This window comes from Kogia breviceps, chromosome 9 (genome assembly GCF_026419965.1).
Source record: "Kogia breviceps isolate mKogBre1 chromosome 9, mKogBre1 haplotype 1, whole genome shotgun sequence".
NCBI classification, from domain to species: domain Eukaryota; kingdom Metazoa; phylum Chordata; class Mammalia; order Artiodactyla; family Physeteridae; genus Kogia; species Kogia breviceps.
Window position 1 is genome coordinate 86,866,180 of NC_081318.1, and position 18,886 is coordinate 86,885,065.

At 41.7% G+C, this 18,886-nt stretch overlaps 1 protein-coding gene across 11 annotated transcripts in view; it reads left to right on the plus strand.

Moving 5' to 3' along the window:
* Positions 1–18,886, plus strand: part of MAGI2 (membrane associated guanylate kinase, WW and PDZ domain containing 2) — a 1,353,221-nt gene that overhangs the window by 1,211,487 nt on the left and 122,848 nt on the right. For all 11 annotated transcript variants that reach the window (XM_067042757.1, XM_067042759.1, XM_067042752.1 and 8 more), the window contains one exon: positions 3,685–3,924. In XM_067042757.1, coding sequence (XP_066898858.1) covers positions 3,685–3,924 — 240 coding nt within the window. The remainder of the gene's footprint in view (positions 1–3,684; positions 3,925–18,886) is intronic.

Here is an 18,886-nt window from a genome sequence, read left to right on the forward strand (position 1 = left end):
TTCCCAAGGATAGTAGAAGAGTGGCTTTAATTGTTACACTGAAAGTGTAAATATTTACATGTTTAGTAACTCAACTTTGAGACGTTCAACGTAGTGACACATTATTTTGAATACATACGATTCATCTGAGAGAAGAGTGTCTCTGAGGAATTTCCGAAAGTGTAAATCTAGAATTGATGTGAAAGAAAGTTTTATGACTTAATCAAAACATGTTAGAGTCCATCTTAAAGCTATCAGCATCCTTTTTTTTCTAACACCTAAGGGAAAGTCTAATTCTTGGGCTGATACTGAGAAAGGGAACGTTTTCTTGGGAGCTGGGTAAAAAGTTTAGCCAGTGTTTAGGGTGCTAGTGAATTCCCTGCTCCTGGTTGCTACACTTTCTGTTAATTCTAAATACAATCCCTTACTCTTTGTCTATGAGCATGTCACCCATTTAAATAATTTGTCTGCCTTGATGAGCATAAGGCAGGAGTGCAGAAACTCAAATGCCTGCAGGAAGGCCAGCCCCTAACATGCACAGGACCCCAGCCTGCCAGGCACCACAGGGATGCACTTCGCCCGTGGGCACTCCAGGGCAAGTGTCCAAGCTCTACCACACACATACCCTGTTGCCTCAGCCGTGCTTCAAGACAAGATTTGCACATCCTTCCAGGGGGAAGTCCTATCTTTAGGCACAACCTGGAAGCAGGCAAGGTCTGTTTGGTTACATAGAGCCCTGGTACCCAGTCTGTGATCTTGAAGGGAAACAAGGGATCCAGTTGAACAAGTCCCTTTGGCCCTGCGTGCTCCTCACTTCACGGGTAAATGAGCAAATCAGGAATTTGCAAGAGACACAGGGGAGTAGTTGAGACTTGCATATTGCGTACTCAGTCAAGGGAGCAGCAATTGCCCAACTCTAGTTGATTATTAGCAAATATTTCAAGAGAAACTAGAAATCCAGCTTTCTGTAAAATCACCCTATTTAAAAACATTGGAATTAATTTTAACAATTATTAAACAAAGTCTAGACCGGCATTGGGCAGGAATAATAAATGGGTCTGCAGACCAGGAGCAGCTCCTGGCCAGCAGTTGACTGTTCTAGTCAAAACCATCTCACCTGGAGGACATTATCAATGGCTCCTGCCTTCCCAAATGGAGACCCTCTCCCAGTCAGCACAGTGATGATTTCCAGTATGACTGGTGAGGACAAAACAGAAGCTAAAACCTAAAAATTAATTATTTGACTTGAATAGATATTAAGTGACTGAATTCTGTACACCCATTTGCATGCGAGCCAGAGGATGAGTCAAGGATGCTGGGAGTTAGTGTGTTAAAAAAAAAAGAAGAAGAAGAAAATTGCACGTGGTTTTTAGTCACTTTCTGACATTTTACTATATTATTCTAAAACAACATTGTTCATCCCCTATAACAGGAAGTGTTGTTGGAGAGAAGACAGTCTCATTTGCGTCTAGAGCCAGCCAAGTGGAAAAATGAGGTGGAATCAGTTATATCCCTCAAAGTCAATCATTGGAAGTCTTCTTAACTCCCTGGTTTTAAATGGGCTCATGGTGTTAAAGATAAAGAACTTTGTTCTAGAGGTTGAAAGAGACATGCAGAAGCAATAGGAAAGTATTCTGTTAATGTATTTGACTCCTTCACTCACCCAGGGACACGCACATTGACTTAGGCAATGATTTTCTTTCTTTCTCCCTTTGGAACCTGCGGCATAGCCACTCCGAGCCACTTACTGCAAAGACAGATAATTTTTCTTTGTTGCTGCTTTACTGACAACCGCAGCTCTCAACCCCCTAAAATATGACAGCCAGAAAATGAGATCTCTCTTGTCACTGCCTATGACATTTAGTTACTGATTTGGTCCAATAACTCAGGGAGATTTTCAATTTAATTTTGCAGCATAATAATTGTTTGTTTTTCTTCTTCCTGACTATCTGTAATCACTTTATTTCCAACTTGTATAAGGACTGATAAAGGATATGTGCTTCACCAAGACAATAACAGCTTGTCTTTGGATGAAGTTTTCTAGTGGAGAAGGTTCATTTTACAGGTAGTTTGAAATCCTGGTGGAAAAGAGGGGAAAGCTTTGACACTGACATTTTGCTCTTTTATCACATCAGTACATTTCTAACATATGAAAACTTCCATTTGTTTTCTGATTGATTAAAACCTGATGGATTAAATATTACAGAAAAATTCAAATTTATCAAATGGTAATAAGCAGTAGCCTGGGTCTTATTCGTTCTGTAATCACAGACAAGAAATGAATACATTTTTGTAAAGACCATTTTTAAATCTGAGTATTTGACTAAATGCAGCTCCATTTTCTTTAGCTATCAGTGTAACAAAACATCTCTTATAGTCAGTGTTCTTGTTCCCTGATTTTTAAACTGATTTTGATTTTTGAAATGAAATGATTTTTCATTTCAGAATGGAATTGCACCTTACATTAAAAGCCTTCATTGGAACCTTTGGCTAATTATTTTTAACTTGCCATATGAGACAACTGCCAGTATTCTAAATAGGAGACCATATCTAAAGACCCAAAAAGGAATTACTAATTATCATTATTTTCTATCTTAGTGTTCCTCTGTTCCATAAACATCTTTTGAGTACACTAATAAAGTTGTAAGATGGACATGAAACGGTCCTATTTCTAATTACAGTATTCTACGTGCCTGCTTAAGTTTTTTTTTTTTTAAATCCAAATACCAGAACCTAGGTATTATAGTAAAATGACAAAATTCTTTCTTGGATGATAGATCAACTTTCAGTTTAAAAACAAGGTTCTCTTGGCTGCCAACTTTCTATCATTTCTCCCTATAAATATACTTGCTTTCTCATGGAAGTATTGGCTTGGTTTATCTGGTTGACAATAAGGTATATTTTACAATAATATAGAATGTAAATGAGCAAGGCCTCCAACACCTGCCTTAGAGATTCAAAATTCATCATTCCTCAGCCTGATATCATTGTTAGATTTGATCCTAGAGTGAGCAAACTAAGAAGTATGTTTCCCAGCTACACAAAGTGAATGAACACTTCTAAGCTAATAGAATATCACAGAATTAAATAAACCCATGGCTTTTTAGTAAAATTATGGTAGGTCACTTTACATGGACAGCCTCTGGGCTGATAACCCCAACTACAATCAGCACTTCTCAAAGTGTGGCCTTGAAACTTCATCCAGATTCCTGTGCCCAGTTGTTCCTAGATCTACTGAAAAAACTCCTTGGGTGGACTCTGATGATGCATATTTCTTACAAGTTCTTTAAGTGGGTTTTATGCATAGCACAGTTGAAGAGTCTGTCTATCTGTTTTTTGATCTTCTTAGATCAGTTATTGTTGTGAAACTAAGAAGCCTGATATTTAAAACTAGGCATTGTCTTGGCGGGTTGCAGTCTCACCAAGAAGTTATAAACAAGTAGCGGCACAGGGGAAGCTGAGGAGGGGTTTTACCTGTGTTTGCTGTGAAGGCTGGAAAGGAACAAGACCTAGCGGGGGTCCATAGCCAGATTTGTAGCTTTTCAGATACTCTTCACATCCTGGGGGTGGGGGGGAGGAATGGAGGCCAGTCAACCAGTCTGGTAACAATGCCAGTGTCTAGAATAGTGCCCAGTACACAGGAGGCACTCCTTCATCAAGACCCTTGCTAAATAACCAGGTGCCTGTGTATGATGTGTGTTCCAGGGGAGCCCTGCCCAGAGAACGGGAGGAGTCCAGGCTCCGTGTCGACCCACCACAGCTCTCCTCGCAGCGACTACGCAACCTACACCAACACTCATACCAACAGCAGCGCCTCTCCCCCCGAAGGCTTCGCCTCCCACAGCCTGCAGACCAGTGACGTGGTCATTCACCGCAAAGAGAACGAGGGTTTCGGCTTTGTCATCATCAGCTCCCTGAACAGGCCAGAGTCCGGATCCACCATAAGTAAGTGTCTGCTTTGCCTGCTTTTGAATAAGAGCTATTGTTTTTATTGTTCTGGTGGTGGGGATCCTGGACAAGTAGATCAGAGGACTGTTGTATTCATAAATGTGGAGCCCCAAAGTCGCAGCCTCTGGGCCCAAATAAGGCGTCCTTAACACTTGCTTAGCCAAATGTTGCCGACTTCGGCTCAGAAAGAATGCAGGACCACAGCTAATGTCCTCCCAAACCCACAGCCCCCATAACAGCTCTTCTTTCGTTTTAAACTGGGAAGAAAACAATGCAGCGTGATGTGGGAATTTTGACCTGAGGGGAGAGGCGCTCCCCTTCCGTAGAGTGAAACCAGCTACACAAAGGATCTGAGGGAAAAGCAGTCCAGGAAGAAGCCTTGATGTGGGAAGGTGCTCAGCATTCAAGAAATATACAGAAAATGTTTGGTTTCACGTATACGTGGAATCTGAAGAACAAGGCAAATAAACACACAAACGGACAAAACAGAAACAGACTCCTAGATACAGAGAACAAACTAGTGGTGGCCAGGGGGGAGGGGGAGGGGGATGGGTGAGATAGGTGAGAGGAATCAAGTGGTTCAAACTTCCACTTATAAAATAAATAAGTCACGGGGATGTAATGTACAGTCCACGGAAGACAGTCAATAAAACTATCACTTTTTATGGTGCATAATCTATAAAAATATCAAATCACTATGTTGCGTACCTGAAACAAATATAAACTTGTAAGTCCACTATACTTCAATTAAATATATATGTATGTTTATATACAGATTATGTGTATATAGATACACATACAGAAGCCCAGTACCTCTGTGGTCTAGTGAACGCGAGCAACGTGAGACCAGGACATAGAACTAGGCAGGAGCCAGGCTGTGCAGGGCTTCACACACCCTTGGGAGGAAGCGTGGATTATAGTCTAAATCCATGGGAACCATTGGAAGGTTTGAAGCGGTAGACAGATATCTGATGTATATTTTTAAAAGATGAATCCAGACGCTTATGAAACATGAAATCAGGAAGACAGCCAGAGTGGAAGCATGAGACACAGTTAGGAGACCTTTAACGCTGTCCTGTGGATTGAGCTGATCATTCTGTAATGTATAAAAATATCAAATCACTATGTTGTGTACCTGGAGCTAACAGAGTGTTGTGGGTCAACTATACTTCGGTAAAAAATAAATAAATAAATAAATATTTAAGTAAATAACTTAATCAGACAGCCCCGTGGGTCCAGAGGTCCCAGTGCCTCGGTAGAAGTAATGGATGGGGGAGAAGTAGATGATTTCACCTTCCCAGGTTCCTCCAAATCTAAGGTTCCAAGAGTCTGTACAACAGGTGACAGTCAGAGGTCGTTTCTCTCTTCCGAGAGATCATCTTTGCAGATTCTCAGCTTCCTCAGTGGTTTTCCTTTCAGCAACACTATTCCAGAAGTCACTCATCAGCCAGCAAGCAGTAGGACAGAAGTGATAGGAAAACGTGTTCATTTTTCATGAACAAGTGATTTGGCCCGAAATGTTGTGGATAGAAACACCATAACAGAGAGCATTAGGAGAAACAATAATTGAGTCATGCTGTGCTCCTGAAATTCTTATGAATTGTGGTTGTCCCCAGCACATGGCAAGGGGTGCGGGTATCAAACAGTGCTCAAGAAATCAAATTGTTGAGAATGAATAAGAACTTTTTATGATAAGGTTAACGTTAGCAAAATACTACCAGGACTAAATGGAGAGAATTGCCCTGTTTAGCTTTAGCTTTGACAAATTCAAGAGTGGAAACTATAGAAGCATTAAACTTTGTGAAAGGTGAAAATGTGCAGAAGCTAAATTACGTACATCTGAAAGTACGATTTCATTATCTTTTTCTTCATGATAAGCTAAAGAAATAAATCCAGTCCTTAAGCGTAGAGTAAAGGCAGGATTCTGTCAGTAGTGTGGTGGATTCAGCAAGATTAAAAGGACACAAGATTTTCTTGAATTATATAAACAGTCTTCCAGTAATTTACACTTGGGAAAATGTTCACAGAGAGCTTTTGTAGCTATTCCAGGCATTCAAATTGTTTATTGGGGCAGGATACCTAAAGGACTGGAATAAAATTAAGTGTACTACCACAATGAAAGTATTAAGCATGTATTTAAGGTCTCAGCTTTATTTGAAGTGTGACAGCATTATTGCTAAACGTGTAGGAGGATGTGTGTGTGTGTGTGTGTGTGTGCATGCGTGCATGTGTACACGTGTATACTTATTGCATAAGGAAGCCACAGAGGATTTGTCTCTTGCAAATAAGACCCATGCGTGGACAGGTTTGGCAAACACCAGGTGCAAATGCTTACAATTAAACGTGGATTTTTCTTCCTACCAAGTGACGTTAGACTGACCTCAAAAGAGTAATTCTGGGCTTCCCTGGTGGCGCAGTGATTGAGAATCCGCCTGCCGATGCAGGGGACACGGGTTCGTGCCCCGGTCCGGGAAGATCCCACATGCTGCGGAGCGGCTGGGCCCGTGAGCCATGGCCACTGAGCCTGCGCGTCCGGAGCCTGTGCTCTGCAACGGGAAAGGCCACAACAGTGAGAGGCCCGCATACCACAAAAAAAAAAAAAAAAAAAAAAAAGTAATTCTAACCATTTTCGAAATGGTATTATTTTGCATCACCCTGGAGAGTGGAAATCTGTTCTAGAGTTCATGATGCTTCCTAGCTTCTTTTTTCACTTATTTATTTCTTTTTAATTTAAGAAACCTTTTAAAAAAAATTTATTGAAGTGTAGTTGCTTTACTATATTGTGTTAGTTTCTACTGTACGCAAAGTGAATCAGCCATACGTATACATGTATTCCCCTCCTTCTTTTTGGATTTCCTTCCTATTTAGGTCACCACAGAGCACCGAGTAGAGTTCCCTGAGCTACACAGTAGGTTCTCATTAGTTATCCATTCCATACATCGTATCAATAGTGTATATAAACACAGGGTGTCCCTGTGTTCAGGGAAGAACATGTTTACAGTCTGTAATTTGCAACGTGCACCTGAAAGGTTTCTAGACCTGATGCTACTTCATACTTAACTTCCGTAATAATTTTCAACTCTTAATTCTGAAGGGCGAAGTGCCACCTCCTGTGCCACACATCCGCTGCCAGAATATCAAGGCTCCTTGGGCTCTGTGAGCCTGGGAGAGCGTGTTACTGTTCTGATATTCAAGAGTCACAGTCATTTCCAGGGCTGGTGTCGTTTTTCTCTTCATGTCTTATCTGGGCCCAAGGATCTTGAACACATTTGTGGTTTATTTTTCAGGCTACTGAGATCCTCTCCTTAGCGGACAGAGCGCTGTTATTTATGCCTTTGATAGGGGCACCATCACATCTAGGCGAGGGAGTGGCATGGCTCACAACCCATTTTACTGCCTGGATTTGAAAACTGGCTCCATCGTTGACTAGCTCTGTGACCTTGGGGAAGTTATACAACCTCTTTGGGCCTTAGTTTCCTTGAATGTAAAGAGACGATCATTTTCATACCTATGTCATCGGGTTGATGTGAGGGTTGAATGAATTAGCACACGAAAGTGCTTAGAAGAGCCCTGACTCAGAGTGAGCACTACGTGTGTGGTCATTGCTGTCCAGACCACCTTGCCTGCCGGGAATTATCACTGTGTTCCATCAGTTCGCTCTTCTCGGGGGGGCGCAGAGTTCACATTGCTGTCAGTTCAGTCAGCCACTAGTCAGAGCTCGCCACTCTCCCAGAGCAGCTAAATGCGGGCAGCAGATGAGCATCTCTGAGGGCCAGCTCCGCCCCCCCGCCGTGCTGACCCCCTGGGCCAGGGCTGGGGGCAGTGAGAGCCGCATGCCAGTCCAGCAGAGCGGGCCTTTAATGAGGCTTCAGGCTGGAAGTCTCCCCAGAAATCACTAACCAATAGACTAGAAGAGTCAGGGCAAACATCAGAATTCAGGCTCAGAGCTGTGCCTTTTAGGATATCCTGCAAACTTCATGTCTCTGTTGAATAGATCAGAGAAGAGAGGAGAGATGGAGAACCCAATGTAAACTTCCCCACCGTGCAGACAGAAAAGGAGTGCCCTTCCACAGCTTGTTCAGCCCAGGCAGCAACCTTGCCAAGAAGGCCAGATGTTGAACCAGTTGGGAACTTGGAAAAGTAGAGTTCCTGGCTTATTCGTTGTCTGGAGTTTAGTAGGGCTCTTCATCAAAGCCTCACATATTTTTTTCACAATATTATTTCCCCAAAAAATAAAAAAGAACTTTTTTATACTATGAATGTAATTAGGGAGCAATATTACTTCCTTCCAAAGCCAGGAGGCCAACTGTTGTTGGGGAGTAGACAGATCTTAGAAGCCTTCTATATGAGGTGCAGAAATACCTTTCTTTCCATTTATTTATTTATTTACTTATTTATTTTAACATCTTTATTGGAGTATAATTGCTTTACAGTGTTGTGTTAGTTTGTGCTGTATAACAAAGTGAATCAGCTGTAGTATACATATATTGCCATATCTCCTCCCTCTTGTGTCTCACTCCCACCCTCCCTATCCCACCCCTCTAGGCAGTCACAAAGCACCGAGCTGATCTCCCTGTTCTGTGCAGCTGCTTCCCACTAGCTGTCTATTTCACATTTGGTAGTGTGTATATGTCCATGCTACTCTCTCACTTCGTCCCAGCTTACCCTTCCCCCTCCCCACATCCTCAAGTCCATGCTCTAGTAGGTCTGCATCTCCATTCCCATCTTACACCTAGGTTCATCATGACGTGTTTTTTTTTTCTTAGATTCCATATATATGTGTTAGCATACGGTATTTGTTTTTCTCTTTCTGACTTACTTCACTCTGTATGACAGACTCCAGGTCCATCCACCTCACTACAAATAACTCAGTTTCGTTTCTTTTTATGGCTGTGTAATATTCCATTGTATATATGTGCCACATCTTCCTTATCCATTCATCCGATGATGAACACTTAGGTTGCTTCCATCTCCTGGGTATTGTAAATAGAACTGCAATGAACATTTTGGTGCATGACTCTTCTTGAATTATGGTTTTGTCAGGGTATATGCCCACTAGTGGAATTACTGGGTCATATGGTAGTTCTATTTGTAGTTTTTTTAGGGAACCTCCATACTGTTCTCCATAGTGGCTGTATGAATTTACATTCACACCAGCAGTGCAAAAGTGTTCCCTTTTCTCCACACCCTCTCCAGCATTTATTGTTTGTAGATTTTTTGATGATGGCCATTCTGACCAGTGTGAGATGATATCTCATTGTAGTTTTGATTTGCATTTCTCTAATGATTAATGATGTTGAGCATTCTTTCCTGTGTTTGTTGGCAATCTGTATATCTTCTTTGGAGAAATGTCTATTTAGGTCTTCTGCCCATTTTTGGATTGGGTTGTTTGTTTTTTTGATATTGAGCTGCATGAGCTGCTTATAAATTCTGGAGATTAATCCTTTGTTAGTTGCTTCATTTGCAAATATTTTCTCCCATTCTGAGGGTTGTCTTTTGGTCTTGTGTATGGTATCATTTGCTGTGCAAAAGCTTTTAAGTTTCATTAGGTCCCATTTGTTTATTTTTGTTTTTATTTCCATTTCTCTAGGAGGTGGGTCAAAAAGGATCTTGCTGTGATTTATATCATAGAGTGTTCTAAGTTCTAAGTTCTAAGTTTCCTCTAAGAGTTTGCTATTTCTGGCCTTACATTTAGGTCTTTAATCCATTTTGAGCTTATTTTTGTGTATGGTGTTAGGGAGTGTTCTAATCTCATTCTTTTACATGTAGCTGTCCAGTTTTCCCAGCACCACTTATTGAAGAGGCTGTCTTTTCTCCACTGTATATTCTTCCCTCCTTTATCAAAGATAAGGTGACCATATGTGTGTGGGTTTATCTCTGGGCTTTCTATCCTGTTCCATTGACCTATATTTCTGTTTTTGTGCCAGTCCCATACTGTCTTGATTACTGTAGCTTTGTAGTATAGTCTGAAGTCAGGGAGCCTGATTCCTCCAGCTCCATTTTTTGTTCTCAAGATTGCTTGGGCTATTCGGGGTCTTTTGTGTTTCCATATAAATTGTGAAATTTTTTGTTCTAGTTCTGTGAAAAATGCCAGTGGTAGTTTGATAGGGATTGCATTGAATCTTTAGATTGCCTTGGGTAGTAGAGTCATTTTCACAATGTTGATTCTTCCAATCCAAGAACATGGTATATCTCTCCATCTATTTGTATCATCTTTAATTTCTTTCATCAGTGTCTTATAGTTTTCTGCATACAGGTCTTTTGTCTCCTTAGGTAGGTTTATTCCTAGATATTTTATTCTTTTTGTTGCAGTGGTAAATGGGAGTGTTTTCTTAATTTCACTTTCAGATTTTTCATCATTAGTGTATAGGAATGCCAGAGATTTCTGTGCATTAATTTTGTATCCTGCTACTTTACAAATTCATTGATTAGCTCTAGTAGTTTTCTGGTAGCATCTTTAGGATTCTTTATGTATAGTAACATGTCATCTGCAAACAGTGACAGCTTTACTTCTTCTTTTCCGATTTGGATTCCTTTTATTTGTTTTTCTTCTCTGATTGCTGTGGCTAAAACTTCCAAAACTATGTTGAATAATAGTGGTGAGAGTGGGCAACCTTGTCTTGTTCCTGATCTTAGTGGAAATAGTTTCAGTTTTTCACCATTGAGCACGATGTGAAATACCTTTCTTGATTTAAATTGAGAACAGGTAACCTTCCTGAGCATTTTTGTCCCATTATCCAAAATATTAAGCTTTTTTTTTCAGACCTTAAAATTGGACTCAAGGGAAAACAAAATGGTTTGCAAACCAGAGCCTAGGATAAAAGTGAACCATAACAGGCAGTTGCACTTAAAATTCTTTAAAGGATTAAAAAAAATTATATAGAAAGATGTTCATTGCCACATTATTGATAAACATTGAAAGTTGGAAATAATGTTAGAAGTTTCTCCAAAACTGGAAATGTTGGTATATTTGGGAAGTTCAAGGCATTTGCTGCCATTGACTGACTGCTGTCATACTTGCTGAGGTTTTGTGCCCAGGATAAAAAAGGCAGCCTTCGGAGTCAGAGTGGATCAGATGCTTGCTCTATAAAAATGCCCCAGTGGCCATGTGCAGTGGCGTTGACAGGTCAGTCTTTGGGCCTCCCCAGCTGAAGGTCTGAGTCTGACATCCAGGTTTTATTAAAGAGCTATAACCGTCATCGCAGATGCTTCCTGCTCTGCCCCCAAAACCTGCTTTCCCACCAAAGGTTCCCAAGAAGGACTTTGACACAAGTGATGAAAGAAAAATGACACTGATTCTCCCGCTCTTGTAAAATCTGTGAGGAAGGTTATGTTGAAATGTATGGGGTAGACGTGCATGGGCAGCTTGGACAGTGGTGTTGGAGGCTGGCAGCCTGTTGAGGGAATTCATAAATTTAGGTGCAGGCCCTTCACAAACTGGGAGGTAGAACATACTCCGGACATCTGCCATAGTAGCAATCCAGGAAGCACTAGTAGAGGAACAGTCATTTCAACCCTTCTTTCCTTTATTCATATTGTCCTAACGGCATCGAGTCTGTTTTCCTTGTCTGTATTGCAGACAACTCACTGGTCAGCACGCTGCTGGCTCTTACTCTTTCAGCTCTGTTCCAGGGCTGAAAATCTTTGTTTCTTTGTGTGCACTTTCTCTGGCACAGGTGGAAATACAGACTAGGTCACTGGTGACTTTCCCTAGTGCTCACTGCAATCTGACATTCTAGGAAGTCGTTAGTTATTTACCTTTGGTAAAATGCCCTGACGACTCTCAAAGTCCTTAATGATGTCCATAGGCCCTGGTGTTGAAAAGTTATTCTAGAGATTCAGAAGCTTATCTAGCAGGTCTTTTATGACATTTTAAGTATAATTCCCTAATAAGTATGAAATAAAACTCAACAATCAGTAAAGCAAGTTAAGATTTTTTCCACCAAAAGTCACCCCACCAACTATGTAGCCACTGAATAGCCATTTGAATTTAGGAGACATACAAATTAAAACGGAAAGCCAAGACTTCTACAGTTTTGCCCTAATACAAGGAGATTTAAACTAAATGAAGAGTGCATTGGACAACACGTCTGAGCCTGTCTCCAGCTTATCCACTAACTATCGTGTCCCTTGAGCTAGTCACTTGGTCTTCCTGTGCCCCTTCCTCATCTAAACTGTAAGGAAAGATGGTCTTAATAGACTTTTCCAGCTCTAGATTATATTATGCCATGAATCAGCATGGAAATATAAGGTATTATGTCAGTTTCATCTGTGTGTGAAAAACCTTGGATAAGTCTGAGGCCTGGATTATATTTTTCATTGCCTTAAGTTATCATTTTAAACTTTCATTACTTTCATTTTTTATTATGTTTTTCAGGTGCTTCTAACACTTTCAGTTCTTTTATTCATCTTATCCTTTGTCAAGAAATGATCTGAAACAAGCACTTAAATATACTAAACCAGTTCCCCTTTTAAGACATTTTAAGGCAGTGTTTCCCTCCTTCTTTCGCTTACAAAGTGATAGCATTTTTATATCAAACTGTGCTAAAATGAATGAGGCTGATAGAGGCAAAAGGCAACCTCCCCAGAGGCTCTACCCCTAACCTCACTCGACCTCCTTGGGAAGCAATAGCTGTCTTGGCACACCTGTAACCTTTAGCGGTACATTCCTTTTAATGGCCCATAGTTACAAAGATTTGCCCTAAAGTGAAGCCTCTGAACCTCAACAACCAGTAAGTGTCCCATCTTACATTTTATTGCTTTGGGTTATGGCAATGAAGTTTCTTCAGGACTCCGTACTGATGTTTGTTCATTGATCACCTTAAAAACACAGGCAGCTGGTGCAACTGGTGCTGATGCGGGGACCTTGACTCTCTGTAAATCATTGTTAACTTTGACCTATTAATGCTGCATCCCCAAAAGTCATTGCTGGAAAGTTTCTGAAGTTATACCCATGCTGGAACATGGGAATTAGAAAGCGAGTGCCATTGGTTTCACTATTTGTCATTGGTTTGCAAAAGCAAGTTTCCTTTCAGAGTTCTTAGATAGCTTTGCAACCTGCGATATTCCCTTAATCCTTAAATGAATCACTGCTTTGAATTCCTTTAACGACATAGTGCTTTTGCTCTGAGTTTTATGCTGAGGGTACTTCACTCAGGAGGCATGATGGTGTCACCCACGCTGTCAACGTGAGTGCGTTTTGAACAGAAGAAATACGGTGGGGCAGGGGACACTATATAAAATGCCGGGTTTCCTTCAAATATCCAGCTTCTAAATATAACTCATGAAACCATAAGATAAACAAATGTCTTCATAATCTTTTAGCAAATCTACAAAAAAAGATAAGATTGTGTTCATTCTGCACTGACATGCCTATGGTTTAAATCAAATCAGTCTTTTCACATTTATTAGTGAGACAATTTCTGCTTCAGGAGGTGGCCAGGTGCTAGGGTACGAGTGGAGTTTCTAACGATGCCAAGTTCATCAAGAAAGGCGGCACTTTCTATGTGTGATCCAGTCTTCTCATAGTGAATCCTTGATCATAACACCCCTGATAAAAATATCTACAGGGTAAAGTTCAAAGACACCTCTCTTATATTCAAGACCCTCGGTAATGTAAACACAGCCACTTTTTTTTTTTTTTTTTTTTGTGGTACTCAGGCCTCTCACTGTTGTGGCCTCTCCCGTTGCGGAACACAGGCTCCGGACACGCAGGCTCAGCGGCCATGGCTCATGGGCCCAGCTGCTCCGCAGCATGTGGGATCTTCCCGGACTGGGGCACAAACCCGTGTCCCCTGCATCGGCAGGCAGACTCTCAACCACTGCGCCACCAGGGAAGCCCAGCACAGCCCCTTTTTACCAGCAGGTCCTCAGAGTTCCATTCCATCAAAGCTGGCATGTAGTTACCCCTGAGAGACAACTTTTACTTTCCTGCCCCAGTACCCATGTTTTGGCAGCTGCCACTTGAAATACCTTCTTTTATCCACTAATAAATGTTATCAGGCTTTCTCCTAGGCACTCTGCTAAGAATCTTCCATTGTGTTTAATTTTCACAGCAACCCTATGAGGTAGAGACTACTGCCCAAACAGTAAGCATCTCTCACAAGCGGCTCAAAAATCTCTTAACTTCTGAATAAGAGTTTGCCTGAACCCTCACCCTTCTTAAGTGTTTTCTCCAGTTCTTATATGGAATTCTTCATTTTTAAAAATTTTTTTGTCTGTAAACCCCTTGATTTAAAAAAAAAATTTTTTTTTTGTATCTAAGTCCTATGTTCTTTTTTTTATTTTTTAAATTTATTTTTGGCTGTGTTGAGTGTTCATTGCTGCATGCGGGCTTTCTCTAGTTGTGGAGAGCGGGGCTACTCTTTGTTGCAGTGCACGGGCTTCTCATTGCAGTGGCTTCTCTCATTGTGGAGCACGGGCTGTAAGTGCGTGGGCTTCCATAGTTGCGGCACATGGGCTCACTAGTTGTGGCTCACGGGCTCTAGAGCACAGGCTCAGTAGTTGTGGCGCACAGGCTTAGTTGCTCCGTGGCATGTGGGATCCTCCGAGACCAGGGCTTGAACCCGTGACCCCTGTATTGGCAGGTGGATTCTCAACCACTGCAACACCAGGGAAGCCCCAACCCCTTGATTGTTGACTGCTCTGTTATTTCCTTTTTCTTATCATGTCTTATTACTATCATTGTCATTTTACTTGTATAGGTTTATATTATGCTACCCCTAAACAACTTGTAAGTTCCTTAAGGGCAAGAAATTATGACATTTCTTTGAATCCCTCATAGTTCCCGATAGCATACTTTTTAAGGATTTGTCACATAATTTATGTTGGTGGGATGGGACTAGATCCTCATATAGTGATCAGCACTATCCTCATCCAAGTAAAAGTGTGAATGTTCTCTGGTCTCACTTCCTATACACCTAAACCTAGCTGTTCCATCCCTTAGAGGCAGCAAGACATATCTCTGAGAATGATCAAAGAACTCAGGGGAGGAAATGTTTGCAAGCTGGTCCTCGTGCAGCATGAGAAATTGCACTATAAGAAAGTGGAACTGTAACACAATGTCCCAGGATACGGATTTCACATCAGTTGTTCTCAGCCTGAGTAGATGATTCTGTACCAGCTCAGGGGGGAAGTCTTAGATGAGAGAGGCCTCTAAGAAATCAGGCCCCAGTGAGCCATCTTGGTGCCTCTGGGAAGCCCTCTAGTCGTGAGCATCTGGGTTGCAAAACCCTTGTCCCCCGAAGGTCCAGGCTGCCGGCCTCAGTATGCTCTCCAACTCACCTCGTCCTGGAATGGCCATCCGTCTGTATGAACATCACCTCAGCGATAATCATATCATTCTAAGCAGGAAGGTTTGGATGGCAGCCCAAGCTCCTTAGAAAAAAGGGTGACTTCAGATTATTTATTCATTTCACAATGCTCGTTAACAGAGTAACCCCTATCTGTTCCCAGTGAACAACTTCTAATTCACATTTCTTCTTTAGAGTATCATACCCAGCTAAAACCAGATGACTAGGACCTATTGATTAAATTCCATTTTTTATTTCAGTCCTGAGCATGACTAGGTTTGTTCCCAAATTAAAACCTGGCTGCCTAGGTCTTACCAGTAAGCAGACAAGCAGACAACAACAAAACAAGGTTTTGCATAAACTCTAAGTACTCTGATATCTGAACATCCACGCATCTATTAACTAAAATGGAAAGACGGATGTAAGCATTTTACTCTCAGCACCAACAAATTTAAAGATCATTAACTTGTAAAAAACAAGTCCACAGAGACACACCATCATTCTTATTTATTCTCAAGAAGAAGAGCAATGCAACCTATCAAAAAAATCTGTGAGTGCTCACCGTGTATTTTTTTTTTTTTAATTCTAGACCATCTTTCATATTTGAATGAAGCTCATAAATCATAAGCTTTCTCCACTGGGAATCATTTTTCAGGAGGGTTTTATTATTATGTTCAAAGACTCTCCAGGCAGTGACAGAAGGTGGATGTGCGGATGCCTTCTTAGCTTCAACTATTTGGTTGTCTTAAAGCTTGTTGGTTGGTGATCAGTAGCTGTTTCCTCTGGGCTTATGTCCTGCAGCCCCTTGTTATCCACTAGGTGGTACAGGGAGATCGCATCTGCAAAAAGAGCCCAGACTTTGTGTACGTGGTCCCCGACTACCAGTGGAAAATGCCCATCACCCTCTCATGGGGTTCAAACAAATCCTGAGCCTGCAGTTCACTTTTGCAAAAGACACATTTTCTTTACAGTCTATTCAGGGCCTCATGTTGGATTAAATTCTCTGTGATTTTATTTTTCTTCCTTTCTCCAATGATCAACCACATAAGAAAAGCTGATTCCACGTAGACATCTATTTTAAAAGCATGTTGTTAAGTTAACATAGTACTGTTATTTATCACCATTTTCCAGCTATGTGGAAAGAGTGCTATGAGGGAATATTTTTCCCACTTGGACTGGGATAAATGGCATTTCTTTTTGTACCCCAGCTTTCACCAAGGACTCAGGGAGTACCTCTACCCAACTCCTTCCTGCCAAACCAGATCCCGGTAAAAGCTCTCTTTGTTCACTTGACCACCAATAATTTTGAAATGTGAGCTGGATTTTTTTCCCAAACAAACCACTGCCAGTCTTTGGTTAGAATTATTTCTAAAGATTAATCAGTCAGCCTCCTCTGGGTAATGATCACTAGGCATTCCTAACATGTATACTGTGCCAAAGCAAAGTGATTAATAGTGGGGCCTGCTACTGGCATATTCATTTTCCAGTCTGATCTCTTCCAGATCTTATTTCTCTAAGCCAGGCAATGGTTTGCTCCACAGACATGCCCAGATGTTGGGCACCTGATGAACCCATCTGCTTTCTCAAGGGTGAGGTGCCCAAAACCTTCTGTTCAAGACTGTTCATAATATAGATATATATTTATGGATTCATCATAGAGGAGAGTCTTCCAGTAAGCAAGGGTACATAGTTTAAAAAGGTGTTCTGGCAGAGAACAGTTGAAATAACATGAGATAGAAAAATATTTCCACTTAGAAGTCTTCATTCAAATGTTTTTCAGACTTGCTAGATGAACAGCAAGATGAAAAATAGTTTACTTTCCTGTAGGCATTTGACAAAATTCAACTACAATAACACCTTTATTGTACTGGTTGCCGAGTGTCTTAGTCCATTCAGGCTTCTGTAACAGCCACCAGATGGGTGGCTTGTAAACACCAGTGTACAGAAGTTTATTTCTCACAGTTTTGGAGGCTGGGAAGTCGAAGATCAAGGCACTGACAGATTCAGTGCCAGGTGAGGGCCAGCTTCATAGACGGCCCATCTTCTCACTGTGCCCTCACCGCTCATGTGGTGGAAGGGACAAGGGATATCGGTGGGGTTCCTTTCATAAGGACACTAATCCCATTCGTGAGGACTCCACTTTCATGACCTAATCCCCTCCCAGGGCCCCACCTCCAAATAACCTTCGCTCTGAGGATTAGGTTTCAACATATGAATTTGGAGAGGACACAGACATCCAAGTTGGTAGCATCAAGTTAGCCACTGATAATGATGCTCCCGGGGGCTAAGGGGCTAAGAGAAGGCAGACAGGCATGGCTTTCGGCTCCAATCAATGTACATGCTCACAAGCTTTAAAGTAGGCCTCCCAATAGCTAAGTTCATATCCTAGCTGAGTCTATACACAACTATATCGTTCATTCTTGAGAGACTAAAACAAAGCTATTACCCAAACATGTTTTCCAGATAAACAACTCGGATATATCAGGCCCGCCCGACGGTCCCTGCCAAGGCTTAGGAGAGGTTCTAGATTAGCACTGTGCAGAAGGGCTTTCTGCAATGATGGCGATGTTCTGTTCTGCACTAAACAGTACCGTAGCCACTGGCCATGTGTGGTTATGGAGCACTGGAAACGAGGCTACTGTGGCTGAGGAACTAGATTTTTAATTGTCTTTCATTTCAGTTGATCTAAATAGCCGTGTGTGGCTAGTAACTGCCATGTTGGACTGGACAGCTCTGGAGCATTGCAGTGGCCTTTAAGTGCCCTCCCTGCCTCAAGGCTTTCTTTCCACCCTCGTTCCCCTCAGTCACCCTTCACAACGCCATCCGTGGTACTCTTTCTAAAACAACAAGTCTGATGATACTGCTTCCTACCTAATCCGTTAGTGACTTCTTATTTGGCCTTCAAATGAATTCCAAGCCCCCTGCCACAGCCAGTAAGGCTTTTCACGATCTGTCCCTGTCAGCTGCATCCCAGGCCTCACTGTTTTTGCTCATTGCACCCCTGCACCCACAATGCAGACCCACAGATCTGTGCCTCTGTGAGTCACATCCCCTGTGACCGCGATGCCTTCCCCATCCTTGCCCACCTGGAAAAGTCCTGTTCACCTTTTAAATGCAAGCAAGGCAGCATTTCCTCCTCCTCTTCCTCCTCCACTCTCCCCTCCCACCTCCTTTCTCCTGCCTACTCGACATTAGTTCTTTTAACTTATCTCTATTTATTTCCACCCCAAATCTTTATTTCTCCCTGATCTTTTACTTTTCTCCCATTTTTAAGGTTTAATTATAGATAGTAAATGTTACCCTTTTTAGTTTATAGTCTGTGAGTTTTGACAAATGTGTTTGGTTTTGTAACTACTACCACAAGGAGGTCAAGCCCTCTGCCTCTTCTCAGCCCGGCAACCATGGATTTGTTCTCTGTTCTGTAGTTTTGCCTTTTCCCATATAAGTAGAATCACACAGTATGTAGCCACTTAGCATAATGCATTGCAGATTCATCCAGGTTTCTTCATGTGTCAGTATCGGTTCCTTTTAAACTGCTGAATAGTATTCCATTGTGTGAATGTAGCAGAGTCTGCTTATCCATTCCCAAGTGAAGGATATTCTGGCTGTTTCCTGTTTTGGGTGATGATGAATGAAGCAGCTATGAACTTCTTCACGTAGGTTTTCGT